A 22,975-nucleotide genomic window follows, 5' to 3' on the forward strand; every position below is an offset into this window, starting at 1 on the left:
TTTCTTTTCTCTCATTTCAATTTTTAATTCAGTTTTGGAAGATTCCCATATTTTTTTTCTATAAAGATGGATTTCACGGCTGGAAATGACCGTTTCAAAGCTATTTGCCGGGTTTGTTGATCATAATCTATAGGCTTTTGGGCCTGGCATTTCGCCTCTCTCAAAAGTCGGAACTTGTCCGAGTTAGGAACTAACGAGGTCTTACCTTTTAACGTGTGATTCCTACAAAGCCTATATATCAGTTAAAAACAACAGCTGAGAATAACAAATCATATCAAAGATTTGACCAGTGAACTTAGTACCTTTTGTTTAAAACATCACGAATATATTAGTAGTTTCCAGATAGCAGAAAAGTTTCATTTATTAGAAAAGGACAACAAAAAACAACAGTTACTTCTGCCAAATTTTCTCCACCTCTCTGTAATGGTTACATGTTGAATGTGGCTTTTAGTGTTGAAAAATCGGCTATGAAAAGAAAAACAATAAAACAGTAATGAAAAAAATGAGGTGGGTATCAGAACGTGACCTCAATACCAATTATTTGCCTTCTCTAAAACAAGCACTGCTCCCAAAAAACCAGAACTTCAATACTCTTTTCGACGTGAGTCGAAAGTAGTCTACTTCACCTCCTGAAGGCGCCAATCTGGTTGGTGAAACGCGCATCGAGAAGAGGGTTGCAGTTCTGGTGTGTTGGAAAGAGCTTGTTTTGGATCTATTCTACGCCAAAGGCTTCAGTTTTACCTTCCATTCGATAATCCCTTTGATCAAGCGTATTCACCCATTTTTAGATGCAATAAAGAAATGAAATGTAAGCAGAATCAAAATAAATGAAGAGTACTCTCCGACAAAATATCAGAGGTTGAAAATTGATAAAATCAAAGCAAAACAAACTCCAACATGCTGGGAATGTTTGTATTTAATTAAAACAATACTGATAATTATTATCGGTTACTGTTATAATACATACAAAATAATCATTAATGAACTTAAATCTACTTTATATACATAAAAAAATAGTTTGATGGTCAAATTTATTAATTACAATTTACAAAATATACAACTATCCTCAACTTACGAGAATTTTTATTTTCATTATCACATTTTCTACATTAGTTATAAATACCTCATAATGAAAAGGATATTTGGACAAGCTTGAAAGAGGGGAATCCCAAACAAACGAACAAAAATCAAAAGCAAATTTATACTCATTTGAAGACGAGAAAACAAATTTGCAGCATTTCGGCAATTCTAAAAATAGTATCACCTCTAGAGGATTGATGCAATGGCAGATAGGATCAGAGAGCCTTTATCTTTCCGACAGTTCAGATGAACAGATCTTTTGGAGATTCTGCAATTTTTGAAATAAGCGTATTCTAATATTGGTTTCTAGGTTATCATTTGGAAGGAAAGTTATTCTACATACAAAGATTCTACCCCTGAACATCTTTTTGGAGTCTTTTCATAATCACTTCAGAAACCGTTTATTCTCAGATTTCCAAGTACAAAATGTGGAAATTTTTAGAATAGATTTCAATTACCAAAAATTAAAATATCATGAATTTCACATCAAAATTCAACTATTCTGAACTGAAATTACTTCAAGTGAGCAGATATTACAGATACACTTCTTGAGCCACTGAGGATCAAACTAAAGGAGAATATATGAGACAGTTTGAAGCCCTAAGTCCCAAGTATCTTTTAATAAATAATAATAATAATAAATCTTTATTTTTCAGTTAAAAAGCATAAATGTATAAATGTATGAATACATTCCAGCAGTAACTGACAAAAACGTCATAATTAATATAGAAATGAATTCAAATGATATGAACACTGTCATAAGTTATTAATATAAAAGAAGTAAAATATATAATTATATAGATATATAAAAAATTTATAGAACCTACCGACTTAATTAAAAAAGACACAAGTCATAGTATCATAGTATGAATGACAACTGTCAGTTGAAAAACAACAGCACAAATATAACATTTGAATTGTCAACAAGAATACATCTTCATAAAATATAGTATTATGTCATAAATTCACTAATACTGTAACAGTTCTTCTCAATAAGAAATGCTTTAGGTCTGGATTTAAAAATATTAATATTTGGAGATGTTTGGATAGAGACATCGAGGTGATTAAAAACTTTGCACCCCAAATATGAGTGACTTTTTTGGTATAGGTTAGTTCTATGCACAGCAAGCACAAGAAGATTTCTGGATCTAGTGTCATATTGATGATCTGTTCTATTGAAGAATTTATCTTTATGTTTGTATACATATATACACAGCTCATACAGATACAAGCCTGTCAAAGTCAAGATCTTTAGTCGCTTAAAAGCCTCTCTACATGACTGCCTCCAATTTAGTCCTGCAACAATTCTCGCAGCAAATTTTTGCAGAGCGAAAACACGTAACCAAGAGGTACAAGTACTCCAGTTAAGAATACCATATCGCAGCTGACAGTTGATGTTTGCATACTAAACGATTAATAGTATGTTTTCGTGACAATGATTTGATAAGAACTTTAACGCATAACAATTTTTGCTTAACTTTTTACAAAGTATATCGACGTGTGGTCGATTGTTAGTCCAAGCAACTTAGTCATTTCACTAGCATATACATTCATGTCATTGTCTTCAAAAATTTGAAACTGTTTCATAGTTCCCCTGAAAGTAAATTTCATCAAGGAGGTTTTAGATACATTTACCGTTAGACGATTTAATTCGGACCACTCCATTACTTTATTGTATACCATTTCTGATGTTATCACAAGTTCAGTAGTATCTTTACCAGTTATGAGTAGATTTGTATCATCAGCATATGATATTACTTGGACTTTAGAGATGTCAAGGAGGAAATTAATGAGATCATTAGCATAGATTAAAAATAACAAAGGTCCAAGAATTGAGCCTTGGGGAACTCCCTGCTTAACAATGACAGATTGGCTCTGAGTTGTGTTGATGATTACACTCTGGGATCGATCAGTTAAGTATGATTTCATTTAATTCAATGCTACACCCCTTATCTTGTTAGTTGACCAACTACAACTCTGGCAACTTGTCTCTGCAATAAACAATTTCTGACTGAGCCAATATCTGTTGCATAAATCCAGTTGTACAATTGGTATATTACTAACAGAAATCAAAACTAGTCTGAAGACTACATATAAAATAAATATTTTGAAATGAAATCTCATAATATTCATCTCTCCCAACTAACTACACTGTAGGTTATGGTAATTGCCTGCAGGAAAACAACTACTTCCCCGGCTAATACCACGATAGACATCGAATTATATCCAACAGACATTTATGCAAGATTCCCCACAGAAGTTAGTCTTACGGATGTTTCTCATACATCCTGCAGTAGGACCATGCTGAAATCAATTGAGTAGATCATCTATAGACCGGTTTCAAGGTATTACCTCTCATCAGTGCAGAAAAGATGTATTTCTCCTCGGTACAGTCTTCTTTTGATTTCTGTCAAGAGTATTGGTACATGGAATGTTTCTTCCCCACTTGGACTACGTTCACGAGATAGAGCTCTTGTTACTAGTTAACAATCTTTATCTTAGACGAAGTTTTCATACATGCAGTCGAGCCGCGTTGAAATTAATCGAGTTCCAAGCACACTGCTGTTTGCTTCGGATCTGTCCTGCACTGACCAGAGGTACTACATCGAAACAAGTTTGTTTCGATTAGAATATTAGAATGTATTTGAAAAGCCACTGAAACCACCTGAATTCACGTGACAAGATTGAAATGTACAATAAAACTTTGTATAAATGAACCTTCATTTACACCCACCAAATGTGAAGAAAACCTTTCATTTTTTTCAGTATTTATTTGATACTGTTATTCAAATATGTCGATTATATAGTTGTAACTTCCCGGTGTCTGTCCCTATGGATGTTTAGATATTTGAAAGTACGCAACGGATTTTGATGAGGGTTTTTTCACTAGACAATATAGTACAGAAACACTGATAATTTAAGAGGTTTCTGATGTTAGGTCGTAAATAATAGACACATTTTTTGCGCTTACATTGCAAACACTGACTGAACCCTACGAGGTAGATCAGAATAGTGTACTACAGTATTGTACACCTTAAAATTCTACAAAAATGTCCACGATGGTATATGTCAATCTATTTGGGATAACCCACAATAAGCATTTTTAATTAATGACTTATTTACAAAGCGACTTTACAGTATGTAATTTAAATGAATATTTTTGAAGATATTACAGATTTAAAATGCCCCCGGCCGGTACCGCCGCAACCACTATAAATAGTTTCATGATTAGCAGCGATCGCACGCGTTTATATGTATATTCAGTATCAGCATTGCACCTGTACGGAGCCAGGGCGGGTCGCTAGTACCAACTTATAGGGTAAATTTGTTTATTCTGCTCATGGTGATATTTTCTAATCCAGCTATTTACTGTAACACTCTGTATAGCAGTTATTTGCCTTGAAAGCCGCTTTGTAATCAAGGTCATTTAATTTTCAGAGCAGAAATAATAACTGTCGAAATAAATATGTTTATACCTGTTGAATGGTACAGAAAATCTGAGTCGATGAATAAATAAATACTACCCAACTAGATTGTAAAAATACCATTCTCATCTAATCCCGATGGTGGGTTAGATTAAAAACAACCTCTACATGCTTCACCAGCCTAGAAGGCAGAGTTAAAGAGTAAGTCGAAGTGAAATGGAAAAAAATGTTAGGGGTAGTAGAAAAGTAATCCTTGCTGGATAACTTATGGACGTACACGTTGGTATAATCCAGATTTCTATAAGATATCCTTCGTATACAAATTGAACGTTCATCGTACATTGGCAGAATGGACTTTTATTGGATATCCAATGAATGTCTATGCGTTCGCCAGGTATTTCTATCTGTTTCTCATTGGTATTTCATAACCATGCTCAATACACATCTTTATAATATTCCTTGGGAATAAATCAGACGTGATGAATGGACTCCAAATTTTTTGAGTATTTAAAAAAACTGATGGAGTTCTAGAGGTTCAAAGACTTTGTGCAAATTCTCTGAGATGTCTAGAATCCTATTGCCTTTTGCCGCTGTCAAAATATCCTTTTTTGTTTGACGGTGCTCAAACATTGGATTGTTTAGAAATCTATCGCCGCCAGTCCATTTACACATCTTTCTCTCATAGTAAATAAATAAAATTTATAAAAAACGATAATACTCATGCAGCCCATCAAATTTGAAACAACAAGTACTGGAGTGATTTACGGAGCGACAGATGAAGTGATATTATCAATTCGAAACTGCTACGACCGACGTTCCCTCAATCGGGAAACTTTTTTTTCTGTATCGAGTTATCGAATTGCGGTCTTCTCGATGTTGAACAATCGGGAGTTGGTTGGCCTAGAATGGCGCAGGTTTTTTCAGAGCTCGAAGCCTGGTAACAAACCGCACTTGCGTGACCAGATCTTCCGGATGTTAATGGAACTCCATCCATCCATGTGTCGGTGACTGGACAGTATATTTCGACGTCGGTCAGGAAATTCATGCCGTCATAGCCTCCTAAAAAATATGAAATCATATAGAAAGTGGCTATCAACACCGAAATCAATAAAGTGCTCACCCATTGCATATATTCTACAATCCAGTACAGTCACACTGAGAGCACTTCTACATATTCTCATGGATTTCACAAACTCCCAGCGATCCTTTTCTGTGTCGTATCTCTCCACACAATTCAACTGCTTCTTACCATCATAACCCCCAATCACATAAATGAATTGGTTGATGGCTGCCACTCCTGAAAAAAACCCAAAATTTCATCCGGTCAATTCAATTTTGTAAAAAAAAACCAACACTTCTTATAGAATATCATTTCTCCTTTTATTACATCAATTTATTATCTTTCGAAAACACTTCTCTCCAACGAGAACATAAAGGCTGTCTCTCAACGTGTGTTTCGCTAACCAAGTTAGCATCATCAGGGGATAACTGAAACTACCTCTAAAAGTTATGCTAATCCTTTTATATGCATCATTACCGTGCATTATGAGGGACATTCAATTCCCAGTATTTTACTATTGTTCCTATTGTCGTTTGCTACGTAACATACGTAATCTTTACCCGTTTCATTCTTGCAATTTAAGAGTACGATCAATGGGCTATTAAGAAAGGAAACTTCATCACCGCTCACAGATCTCACTCCACATTTTTTGATTTCTGAACCTTTCATGTACCAGTCTCAACCATTTCAAGCATTCACCACTTATTCTGTTGCAACACTGGACCAAGTTGGTCTATGAAACCGAATATCTGAAATATGTTCTTTGTAGCGAGCAATTATACTCCGCCCAGTTTGAACAAAAAATTTTTTATCACTATCCTGACTGATTTTCTCGTGAACCCCAGTTTGGTAGACAATAATAAAATACAGTTCCTCTACATACCCAGTTGTGAAGTAATAATAACCAAAAGCAAAATAGTCAGAACAGTTAACGAAAAAAGTTGAGAATATACTTCTTCAATCGCTAAAACCTACGATTTTTTCCTACAATTCAATATTGTGAAAATATGAAGATGAATTAGATAAAAACTTCGATAGAGAATTAAAGTACTCAATCTCCAAAGTCAAACAATGAGATGATTGAGTGAAATGCAATTTGAGATGATTTTCAAATTCATATAGAGTGTAAAAATTAAGATGACCGAATTTATTTGATAGTCTTTGACATCAACCGCCTCTGTCTTCTACCCCCCGTAACATTCAAATCAGTAGACCAATATAAAATAACGATTTAGAAATGCAAGTGAAGTCAATTCTCACTCGCTCTCAAGCCTTCAAGAGGGAATAATTCATGGATAATATTATAATATCATGATTTGAATATTATATTATGACTGATATTTGAATTTATTTATTATTCATTCAATGGGGCAAGCCTAGTACAGAACATGAATAATTACAGATTGTGACAATTAGAAAGAGATAACAAATATAGCAATAATTTTGAGATGATAAGACATTAGATATATGGTTATACATTTCACAAGTGATAAGATGAAATAGTAAGGTTTGCACAAGATAAATAAGATGAATAGTTTGAAAAAGCACTATAAAATCATTTATTTATTTATTTACGGACTTGCCATTATACAAAGACCACATAAATAGTGTGATTGAAAAAATAAATAATTGAATAATAATATAGAATACCAAAAAAGGGAAAAAACTAATATCAATTAATTATTAGTAATAATAATCAGCAGTTTCTTCATAGTAGGTCAATACGTTTAACATGATTTTTAAAAGAGTACAAGGATGAGTCAAACAAATCAATATAGCTGCTATTCTTATTTGCTAACCTAAGCATTCTATAGTGATGGTTTCATTTGAGCCATAGCTTGTAGAATGGTAAGGAACTTTAAACAACTCAGACACTCTCGTTATTCTTGAATTTACATCGAAGTTAATCATTTGTGTTACAAATAGACAGTTCATATCACCATTTATAACTTTATGAAGAAGTCTCAGATCAATTTCAGCTCGGCGGTGCTCCAAAGTAGATAAATTCAGAAGAAGTAGAATGTCTGAGTACTCATAGTCGGACCCTCAGATATCCGAGCCGAAATGCACATGATCTCAGAAATTTGTTTTGTACTTTCAATCATATAAAATTAAATTTAACGAAATTATCACTACATAGTATAAAACAAAGTTGCTTTCCGCTGGATTTTGATGCGGGTTTTTTGATAAATAGGGTCATTCAAGAGAAAGGTTTATGTGTGAATAACGTGCATAATATAGTAGAGAAACACTGATAATTTTAGAGGTTTCTAATGTGATGTCGTAAATAAACACTTTTTTTTTGCGCTTACATTCAAAACGCTGGCTGAACCAAACGATACAGATAAAAAAATGTACTACTGTATTGTATACCTTAAAAAGGTGTACAAAAAAGTCCGCGATGGTATATGTCTATCTCTTAGGGATAACCCCCAAAAACAATTTTTTTCCTCGAGAATTAATGGCTCATTTACGAAGCGGTTTTAGGCAATACAGCGATAATCCTCATCCAATTGAGTACCTTAAATACATTGTGCATTTTATATATATCAGCGTTTCCCAAACTTTTTTGCCTGGGGACCCACCTATATTGTGGAATTTTTTTCGTGACCCACATATTAAATAATATTTATTTATTTATTTATTTCAACGGACAAGCCAATTTTTACAAATATCTTTTTATAAATTGTACATGTGCTTACAAACTAAAGATACATCAGATGTTTTTAATCGATTTTTTGAAGGATAATAATGATGAATTAAACAATTCCAGGTTAAGATGGTAATGATTTGCTGATTTCAATATCCTACATATTGTTTCATTCTGACCATAATTGGTTCTACAAAATGGAATTTCAAAAATATCACTATTTCTGGTTCTTCTATCATTCACAGAGAGAGTAGTACAAAGCTCAACTATTTCTGGAGAATCAATATAGCCGTTTAATACTTTGTGGACAAACGCAAGATCTGTTTCAAGTCTCCTATGAGTTAATGTGTTCATGTTCAATATCTGTGAGTAGTTATACTCTCCTCTATTTAATCCTAACTGAAAAGCAACATATCTCAAGAATTTGTTTTGACACCCCTCTAACAACTCAACATCAACATTATAATAGGGTGACCATACAATGGAGTTATACTCAAGAATGGATCTCACTTGTGCACAATAAATCAGTTTTATAGATTCGACACTTAGGTCTCTAGCAGAACGAAGTGTAAAACCTAACATCTTACGGGCTCGAGATGAGGCTTCCGTTATTTGGTACTTAAATGACATTTTTGAGTCAAAAACGACACCTAAATCTTTTATTTTATCCGTTACTGCTAAATCATTCCCATTGATTTTATACGAGTAATCATATACATTATTGATCCTTGAGAAAGTAATTTTTTGACACTTATCTGGATTCAAATGAAAAAGGTTGACGTCACACCAGCTAGAAAACTGTACCAAATCACATTGAAGTGCCTGAGCATCTGATATATTTTGTATTGCTTTGAACACCTTTAAATCATCTGCAAACATTAGAAATGAGCTGGAGGTAAAAACAGTGGAGACATCATTGATAAATAAATTGAACAGTAATGGGCCTATGTGGGATCCCTGAGGAACACCTGATGGCACATTTATCGGTTCAGATATAGAGTTGCCATATTTAACGTATTGAACTCTATTGTAAAGGTAGCTTTGAGTATAATTATTATTACTAATAATAATTTTATTATTATTATCGTGGAAATTCACTATTAAGGAATACACCTCTAAAAGAACATGCTAAAGATATATAATCGAAGATAAAATACAGCACGAAAAAAAATTGTAATTTAGAATCTTAAAACTAAACAAATACCAAAAATGAAAAAAATGAGACTTATAGAATTAATGTGACTAGTGTTTACGATTTACAAGAGATTCTATATCTGGGTTGAAAATTGAAAGCTTTTAAAGCCGGTCACTATCTACACAAAGCCTATTTCTATATTTACTTTTTAAATATACCAAAGTGGAGAATGCCCTCTCACACAAATATGTGGTTGAAAACCCCATCAGCTCTTTTAAGGCTATGTCCGAAAGAACTGGATACTCTCCCCTAGCCTTCATCCAAAATGGGAAAGACAATTGAAAAGTTTTAAGTGGTTTCCGTGATCTACCCAAATTGCTCACGCGGCCCACCAGTGGGTCGCGATCCATAGTATGGAAACCACTGATATAGATCAATATGGCCCTTTATAGCATGTAATTTAAACGAATATTTTCGAACAGAATATTTATATACTACAGATAACCACAATTGAGACTACCTCCAAAAAATTACCTAAACCTCTACCTAAGGTACCTGTTCAATTATGACCACCTGAAGCAAATTACCTCACACCTACATCAATAATAATTGATTTTTAAGAAAACAAGTTCAATCATGGTGATTTATTCAAATCCAGTTGGTCATTCATTTGAATGTTGGAATTTTTAAGTTTATTAATTTGCATTGCTTCCAAATGATTCAGTTTCAAACCTTTATTTTCTATGTGCAAAATTTCGAACTCTTCATTAAAGATATGATTTTTTTCTTAATGATTTGAATATGTTGAATTAGTTTTCTTATTTACATAGCTCATATGATGTTCTTGGATTCGATTCCTCAATGTTCTGCCAGTTTGACCAATATATACCTTAGAACACGTTCCACACTTTAATTTATATACTGCTGATTCGAATTTGGATGTTTTGTCTTTATTATTTTTAACAGATTAGTCAGTGTTCTTCTTTCGATAGATAATTTCAATAAAGAACTTAATATCATCAAGCAAATTGCGGTTAACAACGGGTTCAAATCCGAATTAATAAACAAAATACTTGCCAAGAAAGTCTACGCAAACAACAGAAAAAGTGGCTTCATTTTTGAGGAAACGAGATATTAAAATTGCATACAGAATAATACGTTGAAAAAAAAAACATGTGCAACTGTTGGGGAATACTCAAAAAGAAGCCAAATTGTTTAAGTGATAACATGCAGGATGAGACTAGTTTTGGACTCGGGCAATGAGAAGCTGAAAGAATCTAATTGTTCAAAAGCAATGCGAGTCTTTGAGCAATGGAACAGGTTATAAAAAAATTGGTGAGGAGGAATAGCAAATCTCTTTGTTTTCTCCTCCAAGAAATACAATACAATTTGTTACAGTAATGTATCTTTTGAAAAGGTGTAATTTCTTCACCTTTACAATTCACTGATATAAGGATAATTGGGAGGCAGAAGGTATTCATTATTATTACTATGATTTTAAGCTTGCAACTTTTATATGCGCATTTGATATTGAACCTAGAAAAGAACCTTGTTGCAAATCCACAATGAAAACTATAAACTTCAACAAAAATCCGAATTTCTATTTGAAAATTTACCTGCTCCACTCCTCGCTATCTTCATTGGGGCTATCATGGTCCACTCATTATTTTCGGGATGATAACACTCCCCGGTATTAAGTCTATCGACACCATCATAGCCTCCCACAGCATACAGCAGCCTGTTCACAACCGCCACGCCTACAGCGAGCCTTTTGAAGTGCATTGGTTTTATCATAGTCCAAAGGTCCAGTTCCGGATCATAACTGAAATTGTACGAGTCATGCGTTTGTCGTTTTCAGAAAAATAGTTATCATCAAATTCTCACTGTAAATGTACCGTGTGAGATTTTCACTTGACAGTTTACAAAACTGTGACACGTGTTTCGCTATACAATAGCATCTTCAGACGTCACAACTGTTCCATCCGTGAAAGTTTTGTAAATGTTCATGAAATTAATCCAGTCCTACCCTAATTTGAAATCAGTATACATAATACGTAATAATAGTGGATGACTTAGAAATCATAACTCTTCCTGTCAACCCTTGATTATTATTATGTTTTGTTGTTTAACTTTTATTTCCTAGTAGTTCGCGAATAGAAACAATGGGGAATGTTCCTCCTGACGAAAATCAAATAGTTTTCATAAAAGAGCATTAAAACAACGCATTTTAAACTTATCATTTCAACCTTTTTCTTTAAAAAATTATTTAAATACTTAAAAAAAAGAGGAATGAAATACTGCATTCAACATTTAAAGGGATTCGTTTATATTTCACCATTTGGCAACATCGGTTATAGCTAATAAAGGACAATGAATCTGTTACATGTATGAGACAAACAAAGATGACACATTTCAGAGGCGTGCTGTTCTGTATACTTATGTTCCGAGTTCCGAGACATTCTGTGACATATGACATTTTGTGCACCTAACCTATCTTCCTCTATATAAATAAGGAACAAAACAACTGTTGTTTTTGTGGCTTGTGAAGGTGGTATTGAACTATAATTTATATTTTGCGTTAATTGTTGATTTATATGGGGAATGTTCCTCAATTTGGGTTATTACAGCAAATGTGAGTTTGAACAAAATAAAGTTGAGTTTAATTCATGAGTTTTTCAACTTCGAAAAGTATTTAAATTGATGCTTCAAATGTTGGGTTTTAATTTTTAAAGGGATTTGTTTCTAATTCACATATTGGCAACAGTGCCTATATCAAGTTGAAATAATTTATACGTAACTAGATATTCTAGTTTAAAAAAGGAAAATTACCTTTATAAATCAACAATTAACGCAAAATTATAAATTATAGTTCAATATCACCTCCAAAATAATTCTTCAAAATAAACTCCAGAAAATCAATGAGTTTGTTTCAAAATACCTATTTCATTTCGATGTTTTGTGATTTGATATTATTGAATATTAAGTTCTTGTTACAATAATGTATAATTTGGAGTAATTTTCTGTGTTAACAAAAAATAAAAATAACTTCGCACCACAAATTTTTGAAAATTATTTTACTCTTCACAAAATTGACCGTGGTTAACACCATAGTTGTGTATTTTGTAATATTACAGGCATTTAAAATAAACCGTCGTATATTGTATTTTGTTGGTGTATGATTAGTTTTAGGGGATGCACAAACTTTTATCAAGAATAACTTTTTGTCGAAAAACCCTTAATAAATAAATTTCCCATATGGTGCATACTTTGGGGAGGACACTGTATAATAATATACATATAATCATCTCTATCGTATGTATTTGAACAAAATAAACTTGTTTACAACCCATGGAGTTGAACAATGACTCTCTAAAAGTGCCATGGCAACAAAAAAAATAATCTCTGACAGGCCTTGCTCAAGTTGATAAGGAAGTTGATTGAGCACACTTCAATGTGTACTCAATGACTTGATTTAATGTTAATCTCAAATAATGTCATGTTACTTATTTATTCATCTGTTGAACTGATATGAGTTACACTTGATTGATTTTCCTTTACACTGGAAAACCTCATTCGGTGGAAGATTTTTTCACTTATCATACTATGATGTGAACAAAGGAATACAAGACACATGCTATGATAGAAACAGTGATTGGCCCTTGTTTTGAAACATTATATTTTTCAGTGGTTGGTTGGGATGGCGTGAGTGGTTTGTTTCGCCCATTAAATCGACCTTCAGATGAAATGATGGGTCAAGCCGCGAAGCCGGACTATAGATTTTCATTGCCTATTGTCCAACGCGTGCTGGGAATTGCACGCTGAAGCGTAACACCTCGTTAATCCTTAGCTCGCTCGGAAAAATATATTATCAAACAGATTTTCAATTTGGATAATAGGTACTCTAGGTTTTCACAGATATATCGCGTTCTCTAGTGAAAAAGATTTTTACAGCAGAGAAAAAATTATCACAAAGATGAGATTTCTTCTGGGATTTATTCTCTGTCGTATATTCAATATTGAAGCAGGTTCAGTTTCGTACACCTTTTGCTTCAAATAGCCCCATACAAAAAGTCCAAAGGAGTCAAATCTGGCGAGCGGGCTGGCCATTCTGTACGACCTCGATGGCCAATTCAACGACCGGGAAAAGTAGTATCCAAATAGTTTCTTACTTGTCTGGAGTAATGTGGTGGTGATCCACGCTCCATCTTGTTGGAATACAATATCCATATCGAATTCATTAGGATTCGTTTCGACGATTTCATTGATGAGAGGGTCAACAGTAGTTTCCAGTATATTCAAATACAGTTCCGCTGTTAAATTTTGGTCAATGAATAGAGGTCCTACAATATGGTTTCCCAATATTCCTGCTCAAACGTTAATTTTTTCTGGATATTGGGTATGTGTTTCCCGGAAAATGTGAGGGTTGGTGTCACTACAATAACGGCAATTTTGTCTATGAACATTGCCGTTTGAAAAAAATGTACATTTGTCACTAAAACAAATATTGTGGAGATAGGTAGTATGCCTTGCAATGGTTTCCATTATGATTTCGTAGAATTTTGTTCTTTGATCAGGGTCATCTTCAGTTAATTGATGTACCATTTTAATTTTGTAAGGATGATACCTATTTCTCATCAAAATTGTCCACACAGTAGAAGGAGACACCTCACAAACATTCGCGACAGAATAAGTAGACTGTTCAGGATTTACTACCTTCTCACCAATTATTTGCACTTGCTGTTCTTCCAGAATGGACGGATGACCTGGGGGCTTTTTGTAATGTACACTACCGGTAGTTGTGAATTTGGATACAAGTTCCCTCAAGTATTTTCTACAGATAGGACGATTCGGAAAACGTTCATTGAAAATCCTTTCGGTCTCGTGAAAGTTACGCGTCGCACCGTAAATAAAAATCGTTTAAATTTTTTCTTCCAATGGACGAGAATTGACCATTTTAGAGATTGTTGACGTGGTACCTTTCTACTAGTAAAACCGAAAACTAAATGAGAATATTCTAACTGAACAATGTTCATTGTCGTACTGACATTTTTTGACGTTTTTATAAACAAAAAATAACTTAGCGGGTTGTTGGAATTGCCATATGGCAGATGAAACGGAATATTTCTAGAAATATCGATATTATTGTCCTTGTATTCAGGAAATTATTGAATGTTCCACCATTTTGTAGTAGGAGAAGATATTGACTTCATATTCTAGGGTTGTGAAGTATTCGTCAGGAGCTTCAAATTGATGTGTCACAAGACGCCCCTTTCCATTTAATTTTTTTCCCAGATGGCACCCAGTCGCCATCTTGTAAGTTTCATTTGTCAATTTAAATTCAAAATAAAGTATTCATGCATTAATTTCATTATACCAAATTTCAATTGTTTGAGTTGACCTGATCAAAAAATAAAAGGGGGGGACATTAAAGAAATGCACTGTATAATTGAACTGAAAATAAATTCATTTCTCCAGTCATTTCCTGATTGAATTAGGACGACTAAGAGAAATTTGCACCAGAAGTGTCAACATTCATAGAGGTACATTTACAAAGTAAATGGTTGAATAGAGTTGTATATAAAACAAAGCAAACTCACAATTCCACACTGCTGTGGTACCTGGATCCTTCACTACCACCCACAGCATACAGAAGTCCATCTAGAACAGCCACTCCCACTCTATTTCGTGGCACAGACATTGGATTACAGGGCCTCCAATGGTCTTTGATAGGATTATATTTATCCACCCAATCCGAATCATAACTGTTGCCGGGACTGTTGTTCCTTCCTCCGACGGCATAAAAATATCCCTAGAAATGTATGATAATGATAATAGTCATGTCAATAAATTGAACAGGAATGGTCAAGTAGAGAAGCAGAACACAATTATTACACAACATTTGAATTCAACATGCATGTCGAATCATAGCCATAGATATGAACACTATCTCACAATATAAAGTAACAATACCGTGTTGGGGATCACACGTTAAAAGGTAAGACCTCGTTAATCCTTAGCTCGCACAAGTTTGACTTCTGAGGGTTGTCGTTCGTAAGGATGTGACAACTGGTTAACGGAAAAACAGATTTTAAACAGAAACAGACAGATATGAAAAATAAAATCTGGTTCACGCACTATCAGACCACCATCTCAGTCAGAAGAGAGGAGTCATCTCTACTCTAACTGAACGGGCTCGAAGAAAATGTGAACCAGAGCATCTAGAGGAAGAACTGGAACATCTTCAAGTAACCCTGAGATCAAATGGATACAGTGTACCCGAGATCAACAAAGCCATGAAACTGAAGAGTTTCACGGTTCAAAATGGGGAAGATACTCAGATGATTGCACATGCGTATCTACCATATATTCCTAGGGTCACAGACAGAATTGTGACCCTGCGACATTGCAGGAAGCATTAGCGAGTTCAATCTCCTCCATAAAATCCTGTAGCGTTGTCTGTCTGAGACGCCAGATATGATTCTCAGGAATCTTTTTAGCGAAAAATATATTATTTGCTTGTGTGAAATAACCCTAAAACTCACTCCATACCTCAACCTTGATTTAACCACCTCATATTAAATTTTGAGTAGGTAGGTAGGTAGATCTAAAGTGAGTAGGTCTTTTCGACCCTCCACCGCAACCCACAAGGGTTTATTGTGGCTCACACCTATTCACACATGGTATGTCATCATTTTCCAGGCAGAGGCGACACACACTGTCTTCCGACAGTCCGAGTCTCTGTATATGATGATTGAAATGACAGTGACCTGTAAAAAGGCCTGTTAGATATTGTAGTTCATCCCTACTGTAGTCCAACAACTGTTTGGTATCGCTTATCGGCCCTTGGCTAGGATCAAAGTGTAGTAAATGTTGAGTAGTCGTCTTTCCATCAAGTTATAATGTAACTTTTTACTTAATAGTTTAATGAATTCAGGGCATTAACGAGCCTATACCATTGGGTTTTGTATATCCAAAAAATTCACGACAGCTGAACTTCACATCACTTGATTGTTGAAAAATTTTAGATTGAGTTTCAGACTGTATAACTGTTTGAAATCTATTCAACTATTATAGAATTGTATTCATTTTTGAGATAAAGTGAGCTGGCTTTCGAGAGAATTATAGAATTGATTCTGGAGTATTGTATTATTTATACTAGAAGCAATTACAGTGGTACCATCAACGAATATCATTAGAACAATATCACACATTTTCAACTTGTCCATATCATTAACAAACAATATGGGCATTATTGGACCCAATCCAGAGCCATGTGGCACTCATGTAATTAATTTTAGTGCAGAGGACTCTATTTATGTTTGTATCTTATTATTGATATTGGTACAACTGACACCCCAAACAACACTGGAAATCCTATGGATATCCAATGGACTTGAAAATGAATATCCTATGGACATCCATGAGATATTCAAAACATGCAAGAAATCTTGTGGATATACAGCCTGTTATGCTCCAAACATCCATAAGATATCTGTTGGACATGAAGCACTCATGTAATTAACTTGAGTGCAGAGGACTCCATTTCTGTTTGTATCTTATTATTGATATTGGTACTACTGACACCCCAGACAACACTGGAAATCCTATGGATATCCAATGGACTTGAAAATGAATATCCTATGGACATCCATGAGATATCCAAAACATGTAAGAAATCTTGTGGATATACAGCCTTTTATACTCCAAACATCCATAAGATATCTGTTGGACATAAATTGGACATCCAGTGGATATCCATGGGATATTTGAGTGTTATCTGGGACATTGATTTTTAAAATGTCTCAAGAAAGATGTTATCCAATTAACGAGCAGTATTTTTCATTCTACAGGTCTTGATACTTTCAGAACAAAGATTTTTTGTGAAACATACATTTAAAAAAGCACCTCCAAGTCCGGATCTAGGCACCGTGAGTCGGTCCAGAGTGTACCACATTTTCTCGTCAACGTTGTAACCTTCTAGTACGTCCAGGGACTGTTTGTAGTAACCTCCGGCAATGTATATGACACGTGGAATGTTCGGACATCGTTCTTTAACGACGGTTTTTATGTGTAAAGTCAAATCCTGAAAAAATGTCACAGATATACAGCGAATCAAGATATCGAAGTGGGGTAGAATCTCTACAAAAGATTATGGATTGCATATAATGAATTGATAGTGAGAATTTTCCAAGTACAAGTTTTTATTTACCAGCTATAGAAATAGAAAATAAGTTTCAAATCAAATCAAACTCATCAATTAATCACATTATACAATTTTTATGATATAAAAGCTTTCCATAGTACTTGCTTAATTAGCAAATTTTAAATTGCCCATTCTGAAATCTTCCGTCATTAGAGATTCTCTCATTTATAAGCGTTTGAAAATATCCAATTACTTATGTTTATAATGATAACAAGACACTTTTTAATTTGATATGCGCTCCAAAAAATCATTGAATTCCAATATTTGTATGTTATTTTCTCACAATCGCAGGTTGGTGGATATTTTGAATACCTTGCTGTATTATTAAGGAATAAAGAATGCTGATTTGTGAAGCAAATTATTGTAGCATGAAATGGGAAAGAATTAATTGCGAATGGGTTAACAATATGTGAAATATCAATAATTATTGTTTGTTTGTAACACGACACGCTCTCACAAGAAGTATTTGAAGAATCATACGAAATACAAGTTTTGAATTTTGTAGGCTGGGGTTTTCAGAAAAACTTCAAGTTTTTATTGAAGTGATTACTTATGGGAGGGTAAACCACTTCGTTAACTAACGCGTAACGCCTTCAGTTTGTCGCGCTTTACTTTCTCTCAAGCATTAGTCAGCAGAAGGCAGGCTCCTCCTCTCTTGTTGGACAGACGCTCAGTGTTCAGTGTGCGTTGGACATGTACTGTTGATAGTATTATGAAAATCTAACCAGCAAGCACGTAATATTATTTTATTATGTGAAAAGTGGCTTAAAAATAATGATACTAATTTTGTGTATGTTCATTATTAGTATCATTACTCAAAACTACAAAAGTAACAATTGGCTATAATATATGTACATACACAAAATAATCAATTAAAAATGTTATTAATAAATAACCTTTTCTTACATTATCATGATGATATACATAAAATTTAGGTAACAATCTAAGCTTTCCTCAAGTTAAACAATTTAAATATTGAATAGTTCAACTTAAATAAGTTTCAGTTATCACTTCTGTCCTGCGTCCAGCGACGCATACGTTTTTTTATAGTTTCAATAACTCTTCATTATGTAGAGCCAGATGATAATTATTTACTGTATCGTCATGGGTTTTTTTTTTCGAGATTTGTTAGAATGACATGGCAAATATTTAACGGAAGTTCAGTGTGTGACAATATTTATTTCCAAAGTAATGAATAAATTTAAACAGATGACTCGGCAATAAACTTATCACTTTGATAACAGGTAAATTACGTCAAGAGATACTCACAATAAGTATTTTGGGTGCTGAATTATGATAAAGAAAAAAATAAGATGTTTATGTTACTACCTGTAGTACTAACTCTTTTATTGGAAATTTCATGAATACACTTCACAATTTAATTATCACTAACTTCTGATGTACTATGTTGCTATATGCTATATTGCTAGATATTGAGCTTCAAAAGCCTGTTATTTCTAAATAAGTGCTATATATAAGTGTTATTTCTAAATAAGTGCAATATAATTTTCACCTAACATTGAGCTTCAAAAGCCTTTTATTCCTGAAGTGTTATATTTCTTTACCCCCACAGTGAACTTCAAAAGCCTGTTATTTCTAAAATGATATATCGCTATATATTGAGCTTCAAAAGCTTATTATTCCTGAAGTACTATATATTCTTTATTTTCAGTCATTTTTATTCGTTGAAGAATGAATGAGGTTCTAATTTTATGTATTATCCTCTGAAATTCTATACATTTCAAGGATAATCCAATGTACACGTTTATTCATCTAAGATGATAACTAAAAGTTGGCAAAGTTTCTCGGCTTTCTACTTCATCACATTCATGCAAAAAATTAGGGAAAATTCCGGAGGGAGAGAAAAAACAGCCAAGTTCAATACAAACTCTCTAAGAAGATGTGTGCATAGAAGTTACTTTCAGATACAAAGTGGAAAAACGCCTCTTAAAACAACTACTTTCATATGAACATTAAATTACACCTATTCTTAATGAACGAAAGCATTTTTTTGTGGAGGTAATCGAATTTTTTATCGATTTTTTTTTGGGTATTTTAACCCTCACAATCAATATTAACGTTTCTGAGGCTCAAATTTGCCTCTGTCTTCAGAATTGTAAAAAAAATGTATTTTTTATAAAAAAAATGTATTTTTTTATAAAAAAATAGCCACACTGATGATTTGAAATCAAAATAATTTGTTCTCCGTACAGGAAAATAATGTTTTCCACAAATAACGTCCCAATCACTCTTTAGTTATTCCCGCTGTTTGAACACTTCGAACAGGAAGAATAAATAACAAGTCCCTAATGCCGGATATTTGGAAGTGATGGAGAAGTAAGGCATCTTCCTAGCAGTAAAAACGATGAAAAATATTTTGAACAAGCAAAATAAATTCAGTTTAATATTCTATTCAAACTTTTCCGACGTAACACGACTTTTTTCAAAGTTTATTGTTCTATTTTGCTTGGTCTAGCCTCCCAGAAGAGGCGAGAAGAGGGCTTTAGCAATCCCGTTATTATTTTTAATGTCAACTTACCTTAAAAATCCTAGCTAAATACTCCTTGCAGGCCGGCGCTTTCTTAATGACGTCACAAGTCTTCATTTGCTCGTTGAGGAATCGAGGCGGAAGAAACTGGCATCGCACCCCAGACAAAATACCCTCCATTTTTGCTTGTCGCGATTCTTCGTCGTAACGCACCCACTTGAGTACAGCATTGTACACCTCTTTCTCGTCTTGGACGTTCAACTCGTCCTTCATTATCAAACTTACCAACTGATACGAATTCAGTTGTAAGAATTCCTCCTCTTGGCATATCTAAAAAATGCGAAACGTGAGAAAGGTGTTGGAATTAGACGAAGCGGAGGAACAACCTGACTGAAATATCGTTCAATGTACTGGTTTGCCTTCTTGCATAGGTCGATGCAACCGTGCTGTTCTGCAAAAGTCGCAATACCTATCGCGTTGCTCGGATCCAGCTGGTGCTCTAGAAAGTCGCAGCAAGCCTGGATGACGTTGCAAACCTGAGAAAACAAAAAAACGTTCATACGGTTTACTTCCTGAAGTCAATCAGGATCTTCAATCCAAGCACTATAAGTCTTGCCCCAGGATGACAAAAAAATTGTGAAAATATTCGTTATCCCAATCAACTTATCATTTTTGACAAGTATTTTTCCTGATAATCTTAAAATTGCGTATGTTAAAGCTATCTTCAAAAAGGGAAATAAACAAGGAATAATCAACTATAGGCCCAATGGAATACTGTCAAATATTAGTAAAATCTTTGAAAAAATAATATACAATAGACTGATCACGTATCTAGAGAATAATAATTCTTCAAAGTGATATGAAGAATGGATTTAGAAAAAAGAAATCTACTACTCAAGCCAACTATCAAGCTCTATATAAGGTAATTGAATCTATCAATAGTAAAAAGGCTACAACAGCTGTCAATCTGGACTTATCCAAGGCTTTTGACAGTGTTGACCATAGACTACTGATCACAAAACTGTCGTTCTACGGTATCAGAGAGCTGCCACTCGAACTAATTACGTCCTATTTGAAAAATAGACAGCAATGTGTTATTGAAAGGAATACTGATGGAAATCTAATGAAATCAGAAATGCTATATATTGTAAGAGGTGTACCCCAGGGGTCAGTGTTGGGACCACTACTATTCATTCTTTACACTAACAATGTGCCTGAAGTTGTTGATGAATACATGGTTCAGTATGCCGATGACTGTTCTGTGGTTTTCAGTTCAACCGATAACAACTACCTACTAGCAAATATCTTTTTCAAGCTAAAGATTCTGGAAGAGAACTTTACATCACACAATCTCAAACTGAACAAAAACAAGACACAAACCATATCTTTTACCCAAAACGACAAAAATAATACTTTTAGTGATGGTGTAACTATTTTAGAACCAGTGACCCAACTTTCCTTTCTTGGAATTATAATTGACTCAAAGCTGGACTGGAAGAGCCACATAGATGAAGTGGCAACATAAATGTCAAGGTACTGCTGTGCCCTGAAAATAATTACACAAAATATATCCACTGAGGCTGCGATGTTAGCATATAACGGTTATATTCAGAGTCACATCAGATATGGCATTATGTTCTGGGGAATGTCTGCACATACACAAAAAATATTCATATTGCAAAAACGGTGTCTCAGAATAATATTCGTAAAAAAAAACTATTAATACTAACAGGTCTCTATATTTATGAATCTGTGGTATTTGTCAAAGAAAATACATCTCTTTTTGCGACTCATGATAGGAACCATACCCACAACATACAAAACAAAAATAACCTTTTGAATATAAACACATTTGACCTATATTCAAAAAAATATACCTTTTTCAGTCACTAATATTTATAACAAGATACCTGAATTTCTCAGAACTTTGTCTTCTATGATCATGAAGAATAAATTGAAAACTTTGCTTCTCTCCAAAGCTTATTATTTGCTGGAAGAATTCTTCAATGATCATTTGAACTGATGTTGTTCGCATTGAATATTTCATGTCGTATCATTCTGCATTGTGTTTAGTCTCTTTTAGTCATTGTGTAGTTTAGTCTCTTTTGAACCTTACATGTATGTTCGTGTTCTGTATCTAATATAATAATATTACATCAAGTTTATTGACTGTGATAACCTTGTTATTCCTACATCTGTGGCCATTTATATTCTTAACCAATATTAATGATATTTCTTCATGATTTTCTACTACTTCTGCAATGTTTACTGTAATTGACATGTTCTACACCTGAAAAGGTTTTTTATTACAAAGAACTAATAGAGGATATTTATCTATCTATCTATCCATCAGTGTAAAGGCCCAATGAAACAAGTGAATGGTGCACGGTAATTCCCATACATTGGTTATTTATAACTCGGCTACTTGATAAGCGAGTATTGTATATAATAATAATTCTGAATGAAATGGAAATAGTTTTGGTATATCCTGAATCCTATTAATCCTCTTCACAATGAAGAGAAGAGAGGAATGGAGAATCGCTCTTCTGGGTGTATTAGTGAAAAGACGAGTGGCAGACTGGGACATGAAGTATACGGAAAACCAACCTATATTTGAATAAGCACTCCAGAAAAGAGTGGTTATTAAGACTCTGGTAGAAAAGGCAAGACATGTCTGCGAACCGGAAGGACTACAAGAGGAAATGTGTTATCTGACTCGTTTGACTGAACAAAAAAGAAGTTGCCGTTAAGGCCAACCAGATAAATCGGCAGTTGCAGATCACGCTCTCTCAGAGGTAGCCATTGATCTCTAAAAACTTTATTTGAGAAATATATCACGACATGTAGCTTCTTCCACATTGATTTTCAAATCAATGTTGAAGAAGCATTGTGTTCTAAAAGTTACTACCCGAGAAACCTCCAGTTCAGTATAGC

General features: G+C 34.0%; 1 protein-coding gene across 3 annotated transcripts in view; it reads right to left on the reverse strand.

Moving 5' to 3' along the window:
• Positions 1-898: 898 nt before the first annotated feature.
• Positions 899-22,975, reverse strand: part of Keap1 (kelch like ECH associated protein 1) — a 36,622-nt gene continuing 14,545 nt past the window's right edge. For all 3 annotated transcript variants that reach the window (XM_023162028.2, XM_074175556.1, XM_023162027.2), the window contains exons 4-10: positions 20,428-20,577; positions 20,093-20,371; positions 17,242-17,433; positions 14,948-15,159; positions 10,967-11,172; positions 5,626-5,802; positions 899-5,564 (exon numbers count right to left, since the gene is read on the reverse strand). In XM_023162028.2, coding sequence (XP_023017796.1) covers positions 5,326-5,564; positions 5,626-5,802; positions 10,967-11,172; positions 14,948-15,159; positions 17,242-17,433; positions 20,093-20,371; positions 20,428-20,577 — 1,455 coding nt within the window. In that variant the 3' untranslated portion in view covers positions 899-5,325. The remainder of the gene's footprint in view (positions 5,565-5,625; positions 5,803-10,966; positions 11,173-14,947; positions 15,160-17,241; positions 17,434-20,092; positions 20,372-20,427; positions 20,578-22,975) is intronic.

This window comes from Leptinotarsa decemlineata, unplaced genomic scaffold (assembly GCF_025532065.1).
Source record: "Leptinotarsa decemlineata unplaced genomic scaffold, Ldec_3_MD MMD2_tig00001064_RagTag_RagTag, whole genome shotgun sequence".
NCBI lineage: Eukaryota > Metazoa > Arthropoda > Insecta > Coleoptera > Chrysomelidae > Leptinotarsa > Leptinotarsa decemlineata.